Source organism: Sciurus vulgaris (assembly GCF_902686455.1).
Source record: "Sciurus vulgaris genome assembly, chromosome: 6".
Lineage (NCBI taxonomy): Eukaryota > Metazoa > Chordata > Mammalia > Rodentia > Sciuridae > Sciurus > Sciurus vulgaris.
In genome coordinates this window covers 71,095,304-71,111,025 of record NC_136466.1, presented here as the reverse complement: position 1 = coordinate 71,111,025, position 15,722 = coordinate 71,095,304, and the positions used below count along the sequence as shown (strand labels likewise).

Here is a 15,722-nt window from a genome sequence, read left to right as displayed (position 1 = left end):
CTTTATTTTGACAAAATTTTGAAATCTTAACATCATTATATCACTTATGTTTTATACTTTCTGTGTGTTTTTGTTTGTTTGTTTGTATTTTTGGTGGTGGATGTCTAACTTGGGGCCTCCTGCATGCAAGGTAAATGCTCTGCCATTAAGCCCCCTTCCCTGTATTTTCCATTTTGAATGATTCTCTGCTGCTGACTTTCATTACCTAACACTTTATTTATTTTGTGTCAGAACTCCACTCATTATATGTTATTTTATAGGTTCCCTCACTGGACATTTTGTTTTCAAGAGGCATTAGTGATCATTAATGTTGCACATTTAGGGACCAAGTGCAAAAAAGTAGTTATCAGACTGAATGCCTGTGATGGACATGAAAGAAAGAATGAAGAGATTTCCCACATTAATAACCTTATTTAGTGCATGTTCTATTAGTTTTCCAAATAATGTAGAAATAGTAATTGCAGTGAGTTTAGACTTTGATCAGAGTATATTAATACAAAATCTGCATTCCTGGGCTAGGGGTGTGACTCGGTGGTATAGCACGTAGCTCACACAGGAAAGACCCTGGGTTCAATTCTCCAGCACTGCAAAAACAAACAAACAAACAAACAAAAAGCAAAAAACCAAACCAAACATCTCAATGAACAACAAAATAAAACAAAACACTGAATTCCTGTGACTTTGCAATTCTCTTATTTGTGAATTTCATTTGGTGGGGTTCACTAAATATTTTATAATACTTTCACTGTTTTCTCTGCATAGTTATTTAAACTACTCAGTATTTCTTTACATGAGAGGCAGCAGAGTAGTTCCTAAGTGTTTAGGCAGTGATACTCTTTTCCCTTGCCTAAATTTCACCCCTACCATTTTTAGGTTGTGCAGCATTGGATAGACAATTTTTTCAGATCTAAGTTTCCCACTTGTAAAAGAATAGTACCTATCATAGAGGGAATTGTAATGATTTAGTAAGTTGGTAAGTATTTGGTGCGTATAACAGTGTTTCCAACTAGTAACTGCTTAATTGAATTTAGTGATTATTCTGAAGAGGGAAATCAAATATTTTATGTCAGAAAGTTGTTTGTTTTGCTATTCATAGGGTGGTCATAATTACCAAATCAATCAGAGATATTGCTAGCATTTTGAGTGCCATGTGTTACATTGAAGAAAATGATACCAGTTTTGGAAGATAAAATTGAATTGAGATTTTGATAGTGGAAAACTTTTGAATTCAGAGGACATTTAAGGTGCTGAGCCCTCAGTGTCTTCCTGAGGATTATTTTAAGGTTCTGTGTTGTCCATGTTTTCCAGGAAATATCAGACACTCATAAGCTTGAATGAAATATTTTCCCATATTTTAAAACCTCTCAAGGTTCATTAGAGGAATGAATTGGGGTTTGTTCTCCCTGCCGTGTGCTCATATTTCATTTTTAATGAAAGAAACCATTAAGTTTTCTCTTTCGGGTTTTTTTTGGGTTTGTTTGTTTGAGACAGGGTCTGGATGTGTTAGACTAGGATTGAATTTATGATCCTCCTTCTCTGGAGTAGTTGGGATGACAGATCATGCTCCACCACGTCCTGATTTGGGTTTTTAAAAAGGAATACATGATGATTTTTAAACACATACTTATTTTGAACTAAAATGAAAAAAAAAAAAAAAAAGAAAGAAAGAAAGAAAAAAAAAAAAAAAAAAAAACTCCAAATCTCCCCTACTTACAAGTAACAAAATCAGTACTGGTTACACAAATCACTAAAAAGCAACATCTGTATAGGTAATTGTATCTAGCAACCTTAAAACAGTTTGCTTTCTTAGGATTTAGAGAACCACAGCCACTGCTATTGAGTATAGATTTCTAAAAAATTTCTAAGTCAGTCTCTATAATACTGTGCCTGCCAAGAACCATTGATTCAAAACCCAATCCCTGGCTTCTAGAATTTCATAGAAAAATAAAGATGTGCTATACAAAAATATGACTATAATAAAAGACAGAGTATTATAAGAGGTAAAAGAAAGATAAATCATAGTATAATTACAACTGAACAGAAAACTGCCCATTTCCCTAAATTAAGGTAAATCTTCCAGAGTCATGATGATGATTGTAGTGATTTTAAGAATATTGAGAATAATTGGTGTTCTTAGGAAGATAATAATTTAAGTAAATGAGTGCACAGAAAATTCCAAATATGTCTGAAATTAGGGAATTGTTCACTTGGGTTAAAGCATATGGTTCTCATAAGAGAATATGAGATAAGGTAAGAAAAGTAATGTGAGAAAAATCTCTTGAGTGACTGGACAGAGATTTTAATTTTTCCTTAAGAGTAGTTTGGAAAGTCATCAGAAAGTGTGAAGCACGAGTAATAAAGGTGTTTCAGGAATGTTACCATAAGTATTTGGTGAGGGCAAATGAGGTTGAGATGGAAAAGGTGACATAGTAGAATGCTTTTGCAATAGTCAAGGAGAGCAGCAATCATTAAAAACTCATTTAGGAAGACAACAAACATGGAAAACATTCAAAGAAAAATGTAATTATTTTACTTGCAGTTGGGAACAGGGTGAAACATTCAAGAAAAGTAACAGTATTAAGTAGATCTAAATATGATAAATATCTCAAGCCTTGACTGAATTATTGGACACGTGACAGATTAGCATAAATATTTAGTTAATGAAATGTTTGTATATTGAAAGATACATTGCAGACCATATTGGATATGATAATAAAGTCATGCACTCATAAAACACAAGGCTTAGAAATGAGGGAAAGAGTAAACAAACAGGAATCATGAACTCCTACAACAGAATATGTAAATTCTGATAAGAGAAATTCAGAATACTTGTTCCTCAAAAGTTACCCTAATACAAATTCTTGCCTTCAAATATTTTGAAAATCTTGTAATATTTTATTTTAATAAGAAAATTATCTGAGACATTGCACATATTCCTTGCCTCCTTAGAGGACAAAGCCTAAATTTTTTTCCATTAGTATATACTTCAAAAAATGGATTCCAAGATTCCAAGATTCCCATGGTGTTTTCTTAACAGGTTATACTGACCCTAAAAATATGAAGTTTCCTGAACCAAAGGAATTTAAATTTAGTGTTATTTAAATGATTAGTATTATTGCCACTTACATTTACCTTTATTTAAAAACTTTGGAGCAAAGTTCTTCTAAGGTTTAAAAGCCACAATTATGATTCTACTAAATACTCAAAAGCCACAATTATGGTCTCACCAAACATACTCACATAATTACAATCTCAAGAACCATGAAAAATATTGTTCCACATTTTAACACAATGAAGGAAAACATTCAGCGTTTGAAATATACTTTTAATGTTATTAATAAAAAGCTGTTTTATGATTCCTACTTACAACTTGGGCCACATGATGTCGCTCTTAACCGCGAATTGCTCTCCTATTCAACCAAAGTCATCCTTTTCCCATTGGAAAGACGTTCTGCTGTTTCACTCTTTGGATGCAAAACAATGGTCAGCATATAAGGAGTGGAATGAAGTTATAATAAGATTCTTCTAAATTTTGAGGCAATTGTCTCTGATGGGAATAAAAATCAATAATTTGAAATGGTGGACCTGAGTGGATGCAACAAGGAGAGCCGACAACTACTTCTGTTTATGGTAATTCTAGCAGCCTGGGAGGAGGGGAGCAGCCAGCTCCATTACTCCGTCCCGGAGGAGGCCAAACACGGCACCTTCGTGGGCCGCATCGCCCAGGATCTTGAGCTGCAGCTGACCGAACTGGTGCCTCGCCTGTTCCGGCTGGCATCTAAGAGCCACGGAGACCTTCTGGAGGTAAATCTGCAGAATGGCATTTTGTTTGTGAATTCTCGGATCGACCGGGAGGAGCTGTGCGGGCGGAGCGCGGAGTGTAGCATCCACCTGGAGGTGATCGTGGACAGACCGCTGCAGGTTTTCCACGTGGAGGTGGAAGTGAAGGACATTAACGATAATCCCCCGGTGTTCCCAGCTACACAAAAGAATCTGTTTATCCCAGAATCCAGGCTGCTTGACTCTCGGTTTCCACTAGAGGGCGCCTCGGATGCAGATGTCGGAGCCAATGCTCTGCTGACTTACAGACTGAGCCCCAATGAGTATTTCTCGCTGGACGTACCACCCAGCCACGAGCAGGTAAAACCTCTTGGACTTGTGTTACGCAAACCTTTGGACCGGGAAGAAGCTCCGGAGCTTTACCTATTGCTCACCGCTACCGACGGAGGCAAACCCGAGCTGTCTGGCACCGTTCAGTTACTCATCACGGTGCTGGATGCCAATGACAATGCCCCAGTATTCGACAGAACACTCTATACAGTGAAATTACCAGAGAATGTTCCCATCGGGACGCTGGTAATTAACCCCAACGCCTCAGATTTAGACGAAGGTGTGAATGGGGATATTACTTACTCATTCTCCAGTGATGTTTCTCCAGATATAAAATCCAAGTTCCACATAGATGCTATGAGTGGGGCAATCACAGTGATAGGACGTATTGATTTTGAAGAAAGTACAACTTACAAAATTCAAGTAGAGGCAATTGATAAAGGTTCCCTACCACTGGCTGGCCACTGTACAGTTCTTGTGGAAGTTGTGGACACTAATGACAATGCTCCAGAGTTGACTGTCAATTCCCTGTCTCTTCCCATCTCTGAGGACACCCAGCCTGGCACAGTCATCACCTTGATCAGCGTGTTTGATCGCGATTCTGGTCCCAATGGAAAAGTGACCTGCTCCCTGATGCCTCATGTCCCCTTCAAGCTGGTGTCCACTTTCAAGAATTACTATTCTTTGGTGCTGGACAGTGTCCTGGATCGCGAGACTGTATCTGACTATAAGTTGGTGGTGACCGCAAGGGATGGGGGCTCACCTCCACTGTGGGCCACGGCCACTGTGTCCGTGGAGGTGGCTGATGTGAACGACAATGCACCGGCTTTTGCACAACTGGACTACACGGTGTTCGTGAAGGAGAACAACCCGCCAGGCTGCCACATCTTCACAGTGTCGGCACATGACGCAGACGCGCAGGAGAACGCGCTGGTGTCCTACTCTCTGGTGGAGCGGCGTGTGGGCGAGCGTGCGCTGTCGAGCTACGTGTCTGTGCACGCGGAGAGCGGCAAGGTGTATGCGCTGCAGCCTCTGGACCACGAGGAGTTGGAGCTGCTGCAGTTTCAGGTGTGCGCGCGCGATGCTGGAGTACCACCCCTGGGCAGCAATGTGACTCTGCAAGTGTTCGTGCTTGATGAGAATGACAACGTGCCAGTGCTACTGGGACCTTGGAAACAAGGAGTAGGCGGCACTGTTAGCGAGCTGGTGTCGAGATCAGCTGGTGTGGGCCACGTGGTGGCAAAAGTGCGCGCGGTGGACGCTGACTCTGGCTACAACGCGTGGCTCTCTTATGAGCTTCTGCCGGTGGCGGGTGTTGCGCGCAGTCCGTTTCGCGTGGGACTGTATACTGGTGAGATCAGCACGACACGCTCCCTGGATGAGATGGATGCGCCACGCCAGAGCTTGTTAGTGCTGGTGAAGGACCATGGTGAACCTGCTCTGACCGCCACCGCCACAGTGCTGGTGTCTCTTGTGGAGAGCGGCCAGGCGCCCAAGGCCTCTTCGAGGGCGGGTGCCAGCAGCCAGGAGGCTGCTTTGGTGGATGTCAACGTGTACCTAATTATAGCCATTTGCGCAGTGTCCAGCCTGTTGGTGCTCACAGTGCTGCTGTATTTGGCGTTTCGGTGCTCTGGGTCACCCACCCAGGTCCAGTGTGGTCCTGTGAAACCCACGCTGGTGTGCTCCAGCGCGGTGGGAAGCTGGTCTTACTCACAGCAGAGGAGGCAGCGGGTGTGCTCAGGAGAGGCCCCACCCAAGGCCGACCTCATGGCCTTCAGCCCAAGTTTGCCTCAGGCTCCTACCTCTACAGAAAACGTGAGTCTTTTTTACAGCAACTTAAATTTTTTTGTGAATTTTGTATCTATACATTTCTTAAGTGACTTGTTATTACATTCTTTTGATTGCTAGCTTTGTATGCTACTTTTTCTTGTTCAAATCAGTGATTCATTTTAGTTACTGTTTTTTGATGAATATTTTGCTAATTGAAATTATGGAATAGCCTTCTTTCACATGGTGAATTTCCAAAGCCATTGACATATTCACAGTCTGTTATTGACCCTTTGACTTGATGATGAGAATGGAATGCAGGCTCTCTGGCACGCTCACTCACCTATGTGGTGAGCCCTATCAATGTTTATAAATGTTATAGGTATTGAATTTTAGTATATATATTTCAACCTATTATTTATTCTGTGCATTGTCCTTATTTTATTAAACATGTTTCTATATCATCTGTTTAATTTTGCCTTTTATATTTAGCCTAAAAATTTACTTGTTTTTACTTCTCATTACACCAATTTATTCTTTTTGCAATCAGTTATATAGTACTGACTTCTTTGTAATTTACTTTGTAGAAATGCATTTGCTATATTGGAGATGAACTTAATGAATGATTTTAAAATACCATTTAAGGTAAAGTTCAATATTATGTTGTTCCTTATTTGTATGGAACATGTATTCATAATCAAAACTTCAAGAAATTAAATTCAATATATAGTGGAAGTTCTTCTTGCTACTTCAGACACTAATCCATTCACTTTATCTCTGAATTACTGAAGTGGTTCCAGATTTTTTTTGTATATTGCACTATCAGTCTGCCAATTGCTCTTTTGCACTTCATAATTTTCTTCTTTAATATATTGGTTGTGGTTGGTTTCTCATTTTAAAGATCTGCATCTCCTTTTATTATATGGCCATGCTATGATTTATTTATTGTTATCTTTATGGAGATTCATGGAATAATAACTTAACTTTCCAAACTCATGTTAATTTGAAAAATTACAAATATTTTTTGGTTAGTTATTAACATCAATCTTCAGTTTTAGAATATCTTGCTTTTTTCAATATAATTGAAGGTAGAGGTATATCAACTCAAAAATATGTCTGAAAATCAATAGAATTATTTACCATAAAGCAGTAAATTGGCATTGACGATAAGCAGATCAAATTTCCTGCTTTGGTTGAAAGAAGTATCAGTTTTTGATCACATATATAAATATCATGGACTTTTTATAATGGTAATTGTAATTATTTTTATTGGTTTAATTTTATTTATTTTATTCTCAAATATATATTTAATTCTTTATTTTGGGGTACTGGGGATTGAACCCAGAGATGGTCTACCACTGGTTCCATCCTCAGCCATTTTTATTTTATGTTTTGAGACAGTCTAGCTAAGTTTCCCAGACTGACTTACCATTTGTTATCCTCCTGCCCCCACCCTCCTGAGTCACAGGGATTACAAAATGATTGCATCACCATGCCTGGCACATACATAGCCTTAAAAAATTTTCCTGGAATATTATTTTAAAAAACCTAAATAGTCCCATTTTGGGAAGTAGTAGAAGTTGTTAGAGAATCTTTTTCAGCACTCCTGTATTCACTAACCATCTTTATTTTTTTTTTTTGATGGCAAATTTCTTTTTAGAAATTTAATACTCTTTTATTTATGTTCATGACATGAACTTTAAAATTTTTTCTTTGGTACTAGGGTTTGAACCCAGGAACATGTAATCACTGAGCCACATCCTCAGCCCCTTTTTAAAATTTCTTATTTTGAGACAGGATCTCACTAAGATGCTTAGGGCCTTGCTAAGTTGTCGAGGTGATTTTGAACTCTCAATCCTCCTATCTCAGCCTCCCAAGCCATTGAGATTACAGGTGTGTGCCACAACCCTGGCAGATTATTTTTTCCTGTTGATAGAAAGTCCTCACAGAGATATTTAGTAATGCCAAGTTCTTTGTACAATCTTTGCTCTTATTCAGAATCAACTATCGAGATAGTGTTTTTGTAAACTAAAGTGAGGATAAATGTAATGTAGTTTCAAAGAAAATTCCCTCATTCCTCTTCTATTTTATTTGATTTTTGTGAGAATATTAAAAAACTTGTTGTTTATTAATTGTGGCTAATGAAAATATTACTGTGGTTACATATCAATCATATTCTCACACATCTGTATCATTAGGAACTTAATTAAAAACCTGTATGTGATGATTTACTTAAGTTTTGAATATTAGCTCTTTTCAGTTAGGACTACATTCATGAGAAACTCTTAACCACTCAAGAAAATATTCAGTATAGAGATGCTGGCTAAAATGCCTTTTATAGAGGTTTTTCTGAGTGTAATCAAACAAATCTTTTCATAATGAATTTCCTCAAAATAATTAGAAGTTTAGTGATAACAGTATTAGAAGGATTACAATTAAGGTAAGCCTCACTAATTTAAAAAATCACCTATGATGCTATTGAAAGTATGTCAGAATCATGAGAGAGGGAATATTTCTACATGGTATTTCAAAGTCTTCCTCTTTGAAAATCACTTCTCTAAGAACTTAGAGATCTTAATTACCTACAATGAAGGCATTTATAATGAATATTTAGATAAATTACTTTTGAGGTGGACATTGAAGGAAGGTTAGAATTTTGATTAAGATTAAATAGTAGAAGAAACACCTTGAACAAGAATGGGTTGAGGAAGAGACAATATCTTATCTACAAAATATGATTCATATTGGAGAATGGTTGGAGATAACACTGGGAAGATTGGCTCATGGTTATATTATGTAATATTTTATCTCTTGGTGTAAGTTTAATTTGTAAACTTGTTTGATAGAAAGGTAAACTCGCTGGAGGTTTAGTGCAATTCAATGAAAGCTATACTCATAAAGACAAAAACATGATATGTGAAAAGAGAGGGGATATAGGTCAAGTTTAGTGTATGCAAGGGGGAATGAGTTATAAAATACATATAAGCAAGTTTGGAGACTGGTAAGGCTATAGAAAGTATGGCTTTTGAAGATTTGGGGTAAATGTTTATTAGATATTATTTTGATTTTGTTAAACTAGTTTTCTAGACAACATTAGAGTATGCCAAAAGTGCCAAACATAAAATGAAAAAAGAGGGTTGTAGATGCAGATTTAGGAATACTTTAAATAATAATCTAAATTGAAGGTATGAAATTAGGAACACTTAAAGGGAAGGATGGGAAAAGGTGTATAGGCATAACTTTTGAAAATATGCATATTTTGGAGTGGCAGAAAGATGAAGAACCAACAAAGACCAATGGTAGAAATACTACTAGGGTATTTTTCTGGTAGCAGAGAAATCTATGAAGCAAAATGGTTGAGAGGCCTGCTTAAGCAAGTTACAGATATATTGAATGTTGTAAAGAATGTACATTTGAATTTTTCTTGTGCTAATAAGTGAACAATAAGGAAATTTAATATTCATAGAATGAAGTAAAGAAGAACCTTAACAATAATTCACCGGATGATATGATGAAATAAAGGAAAGTTAGAATTATGTGCTCAATTTGGTTAATATATTCTGGTGGCCAGATAAATATAAACACAATCATTCCACAAAAAGTGTGTAAGGTAGTTTATACTTCTTATACATATGTAATTATACATTATTTATGACTTGAAGATCATACTCAAACATATTACTAATATATGCCAATATTGAAAATATTGAGAAAAAGTGTTTCCTCACGAGGAAAGAGATTACTGCTGAAACTTAGTGTAAGAATCCATATGATATAAACACACCTACAATTAAGGATAAGGATCTACTTTAAATTATAATAAAATAAAATATATATTGGATAAAAAAAATTTATTGAAGAGGTGAAATTTAATAATGAGAACATTACCCTTTGGAGCCGCATGATGTCGCTGTCTGTCAAGTTCTGTCTAGACAAGAGCCAAAGACGTCCCTGTAGCAGTATCTGTCTTTCAAAGGCAAACAATCGCAAATGCAGCGAAATTGGATTAAAAGCATTCAGATAATACAATAGTTCATCTTCATATCAGGACAAGATTTTCTGATAGGAACAAAACGAGAACTTGACATGGTATTTTCTTGGCGAGGAAACCCGGAATCCGGGCATCTGCTGCTCTCGATTTTGCTGCTCTCTGTCTGGAAGGCTACGTGTAGTAGACAGATCCACTACTCCGTACCCGAGGAGGCCAAACACGGCACCTTTGTGGGCCGCATCGCACAGGACCTGGGGCTGGAACTGGAAGAGTTGGTGCCCCGCCTGTTCCGGGTGGTGCCCAAGGACCACGGAGACCTTCTGGAGGTAAATCTGCAGAATGGCATTTTGTTTGTGAATTCTCGGATCGACCGGGAGGAGCTCTGCGGGCAGAGCGCGGAGTGTAGCATCCACCTGGAGGTGATCGTGGACAGACCGCTGCAGGTTTTCCATGTGGAGGTGGAGGTGAAGGACATTAATGACAACCCTCCTGCATTCCCAGTAAAGGAACAAAAGCTGTTTGTTTCAGAATCCAGGCCGCTTGACTCTCGCTTCCCACTAGAGGGCGCGTCGGATGCAGATATTGGAGCTAACTCAGCTTTAACCTACAAGCTTAACTCTAATGATTATTTCATACTAAGCGTGAATTTAAAGAACGAGGAGAATAAACAGGTTGAGCTAGTATTAAGAAAATCCTTGGACAGAGAGGATGCTCCTGAATATAATTTACTCCTGATAGCCACCGATGGAGGCAAACCTGAGCGCACAGGCTCTGTTCAACTGCTGATCACCGTGCTGGATGTGAATGATAACGCTCCTAGTTTTGAAAGGTCTGAATATGAAGTGAGACTATTGGAAAACTCAGTCAGAGGAACTACAGTTGTGAGACTGAATGCTTCTGATCGGGATGAAGGAACAAATGGGGCAATTTCATACTCTTTTAATTGTCTTGTTCCACCCATGGTTACTGACCAGTTTAGTTTAGATGCAAACACTGGAGAAATAACAATTCAAGGGAACTTGGATTTTGAACAAGTAAATGTATACAAACTCCGCATTGACGCGACAGACAAAGGCCATCCTCCAATGGTGGGCCACTGCACCGTTTTAGTGAGAGTTTTGGATGAAAATGATAATGTTCCTCAGATTGCAATGACGTCCTTATCATTGCCTGTCCAGGAGGACGCTCAGTTCGGTACCGTCATTGCCCTGATCAGCGTGTCAGATCGTGACTCTGGAGCCAACGGACAGGTGACCTGTTCCCTGACGCCTCATGTCCCCTTCAGGCTGATATCCACTTTCAAGAACTACTACTCGCTGGTGCTGGATAGCGCCTTGGACCGCGAGACCACATCTGACTATGAGTTGGTGGTGACTGCAAGGGACGGGGGCTCGCCTTCGCTGTGGGCCAGTGCCAGCTTGTTGGTGGAGGTGGCGGATGTGAACGACAACGCGCCAGTGTTCGCGCAGCCCGAGTACACGGTGTTCGTGAAGGAGAACAACCCGCCAGGCTGCCACATCTTCACGGTGTCGGCGCGTGACGCGGATGCGCAGGAGAACGCGCTGGTGTCCTACTCTCTGGTGGAGCGGCGTGTGGGCGAACGTGCGCTGTCGAGCTACGTGTCGGTGCACGCGGAGAGCGGCAAGGTGTATGCACTGCAGCCTCTGGACCATGAGGAGTTGGAGCTGCTGCAATTCCAGGTGAACGCGCGGGACTCTGGTGTGCCGCCCCTGGGCAGCAATGTGACTCTGCAAGTGTTCGTGCTTGATGAGAATGACAACGCACCCGTACTATTGGGACCTTGGACACAAGGAGCAGGTGGCTCAGTGAATGAATTGGTGCAGTGGTCGGTTGGTGTGGGCCACGTGGTGGCGAAGGTGCGAGCAGTGGACGCTGACTCGGGGTACAATGCATGGCTGTCCTATGAATTGCTGCCAGCGGCAGGTGGCACACGCAGCCCGTTTCGCGTAGGGCTGTACACTGGCGAGATCAGCACCACGCGTGCTCTAGATGAGGCAGATGCAGCGCGCCAGAGCCTGCTGATTCTGGTGAAGGACCACGGAGAGCCGTCGCTGACTGCCACTGTCACAGTGCTGATATCTCTGGTGGAAAGTTGGCAAGCCCCCAAAGCCTCTTCTAGGGCTTTAGCGGGTGCTGTGGGTCAGGAAACGGCAGTGGTGAGTGTGAACGTGTACTTGATCATCGCCATCTGTGCTGTGTCCAGCCTGTTGGTGCTCACGCTCCTGCTGTACACAGCTCTGCGGTGCTCGGCAGGGCCCACCGAGGGCGAGTGCGTGTCTGGGAAGCCCATGCTGGTGTGCTCCAGCGCGGTGGGGAGCTGGTCTTATTCACAAAAGAGGAGGCAGAGGGTGTGCTCTGGAGAGGTCCCACCCAAGACAGACCTCATGGCCTTCAGCCCCAATCTTCCACAATGTCCAGAATCAGTCGATGTGCATGAACAGCAAGATTTAAACGTTGATCATTGTATTCAAGTAAGTGCCTATATATTTAGAAATTTTAAATTCTATTCATAGACATTTTATAATTAAAGTTTATTTCATTTTCCTATGTATACTGTGATCAAAATTGATACTTTTTTTAGTTTTTAAAAGTATTCTATTAATTATCCTTATTTTTAAGGGCTGCCATAATTTTTGGGGATGGGTACCAGGGATAGAACCCAGGCGGGGCACTTACACACTAAGTCCCATCTTCAGCCCTTTTTAGTTTGTATTTTAGGACAGGATCTTGCTAAGTTGTTAGGGCCTCTTGCTAAGTTGTGGAGACTGGCTTTGAAAGTGTGATGCTCCTGCCTTAGCCTTCCAAGATGCTCAGATTACAAACACCAGGGTGGAGAGGAGTTAATTTTTTTTTTTTTTTTTTTTTTAGGCCTGGTCTCACCGTGCTCCCCAGACTGGCCTCAAACTTCTGGGCTCAGGGGTCACTCTTTCACTATTAATCCTATTCCAGAAGTTGTCCTTAGGCTCAAATTATCATTGGATTTTTTTGTATAAGTATTAATTTTAGCCTTTGTACTACTCCAGTAATCTCTTAACAATATTCTAATAAAATGCTCTCATCCAAGCGTTTAAACTTTCATGATTAGGCATTGAACTTTTAACCTTACTCCCTAAGCTATGCTTTGAAATACATGGTTTTAATAGTTTCTAGTGTTTTTAGCACCACAAAAATTTTTGTATTATATTTATATTTAATATGATTTAGCTGGTAAATATTTATCAGAAAACTGGGCAAAATATTTCCTTTCTTGCAAGGCAAACATAAGGTTTTCGAATCTTCATTACACCAAATTTTCAAATTGTCAGGACTCATAAGTTCGTGTAGAAATTCTTGGTATTTTTCAAAGTCCAAGATACTTTCCTTTTTCTTCTTCAAGTTTTCCTGTGCTGGGAATGAACTCTAGGGCCTTGAGCATGCTAGGCTAGTGGTCTACCACTGAACTACATCCCCAGCACAGTTCTTTCAAGCTTTTTGTTCTTTTTGTTGGTTATGTCTATTTTTCTGTATTTCTTGTGACTTTTTGGCCTAGCTTGATATTAAATATCCATTAAATTTTGACCATATGCCTTTGGAGAGATTAATGGAGCTTGATGAAAGGGAGTGAAAGGTTTCTGGGATTCTGAGTTCTTATACTATGTTACAAACATACTTCTTAATTTGCTTATTCCTTATGAACTTATGGATGTTTTCCTTTGTGGAAATGATCTTACTCTTACAATTCCTATTCTATGTCTACTTTGTTCTCAGGTATAATTTCACTGAATTCTTCTAAATGTTTACTTCATTTTACAAAACCACTTTTCCTTTCCACCAGAAGCAAGGTTCTTTTCTACCATCTAGCATTGAATTTGACAACTCTTCATTTCAGTCATTTTAGTTCTCTGTTTATCCAACTCTCTAATTGATATTTGAATTGTATTTAATAGGTATGCATTTTGCAAAGAGGGAATCAAAACTTATTTCGTGTATTTTAGCAGTATTCACTCAGTATTCTATTGCAGTACTGCTTTTAGCTATTTTCTGTTTCTTAAGTCAGAAGTCATTAGAGCTTAGTTGTTACATATGGTGGGCTCTAGCGTTTACTGTATTAATTTTCCCCTCTAGATTTTTTTGTTTTCATGGCTTTTGGTAAAATGTTTGTTATCCAGTACACTGGTCACACATTTATGCATGATATATGTGAATTCTACCACCTAGAACTTTTTTGTGCCAATCAAATTAATATTTATAAATTGTAATAAAGTCTAGCAAGTGCTAAGGACATAATAAAATGTACTTATTATTACTCCTAAGAGGAAAAGAAGTCACTAATTGCAAAAGAACTAAAATGTCAGCAAAATTAAGTAAAATGTCAGAAAGTAATTTTATTTTTATGTAAAATTATACTTGTGAGTTTTCAGATTAATCAAAGATATCTAAATATTTTGAATGCTGTCTAGTATAATGAAAAAAGAAACCTAAAAGTCAGTTTTCAGGTTCCAGAAAGTTAAATCAGCACCATGTATGTAATAAAATATTTTTGGATCTACAAAAGGATGACTTATCTTAGAATTAAATGCCCATTAGATTTTTATCATATTCCTTTGGAGAGAATGATGAGACATATGGAAGAGAATGAAAGGTTTCTGGAATTCTTAATTCTTATAGCATGTTATTAACATAGTTTTAAATATCTTTATCACTTATTAATCAGGGAAGGCCTTCATGATGCCAGTTGTCTTATTACATACTTACAAGTTGCAGGATGGGAATATATCTCAGTGGTAAAGCATTTCATTAACATTCATGAGACCATGAGTTAGGTTCCAGCACCGAATAAATAAATAAATAAATAACCGAGCATAGTTGCAGTTACCTGAGATCCTTCAGTGTCTGAGTATGTATTTGAAATATTTTTGTTTCTTTCAATTAATATTTTTTCCTTTCTTAAAAAGTACTTAATAGTATCTTGATATGATTTTAAATAATTTGTTATAGTATTCCCAACAAAAGTGATACATTATTTGTGTGGCATTATAGAATAAATAAATACATGCTTTTAATTGCTTTCTTAGCAAGTAGAAAATATTCAAGCTACCAGTCTTCTTTAAACATTAAATGGGGTCCTTATACATCTCTAAAAACATGTAATTATGTCCTCAAACTTCAAATTTTCAGTAAAACAAATAATATGAATTACGTGATGCAATATGTTATAATGAGCACAAAAGAGGCAATGAAGTTGGAATTGAAATAAAATAATTCCCTATTTGTGTCTTTGAAGGAACACTTGGGGCATTGTATTTTCGGTGGTTTTTATGAGGGTTGATTTCCACTGCAGAACATTGAAAATAATGTACAGTACTGTTAAGGAGAAAACATAAACAAAACTGAAGACACAGAGAAGCCTCAAAATGACTGGGAATGTGACATGGTCCACTTTATTTAAAACATACGTTTGCATAAAATAAATGCAGAAAAGATAATGTGAGAAAATCTGTGTATTTTGAGCATTAGAAGAAACTGGGAGCTATCAAAAGATTTTGAGCAAAATAAATTAACACTGTTTCAGGAGTTTGAAGGAGAAGACAAAGTGGAAAGCTACTGCAGTGATCAAGATTATCAGCAATTAAAAGTGACTCTAATTGATAATAATACAAAAGAAAATATAGATATTTAAAAACACCAGTGACCCAAAAACTTTCATGTTTTTGCCATTGGAATCAAGACTAAAATCAAGATTTAATAAATCTATTTGCACTTTGGAATGAGAGACTAGAACTTCGGAGCGCTTTCCTTATATAGAACCTAGGCAGAAAAAGAATTCCAACTTAAGTCTAAAATCAGAAATTGC

General features: G+C 38.5%; 1 protein-coding gene across 1 annotated transcript in view; it reads left to right on the top strand.

Annotated features, from left to right (window-relative positions):
- Positions 1–15,722, top strand: part of LOC306664320 (uncharacterized protein) — a 241,121-nt gene that overhangs the window by 27,458 nt on the left and 197,941 nt on the right. The window contains exons 4-6 of the mRNA XM_079145153.1: positions 3,346–3,483; positions 3,571–5,925; positions 9,910–12,360. Of these exons, the coding sequence (XP_079001279.1) occupies positions 3,346–3,483; positions 3,571–5,925; positions 9,910–12,360 (4,944 nt within the window). The remainder of the gene's footprint in view (positions 1–3,345; positions 3,484–3,570; positions 5,926–9,909; positions 12,361–15,722) is intronic.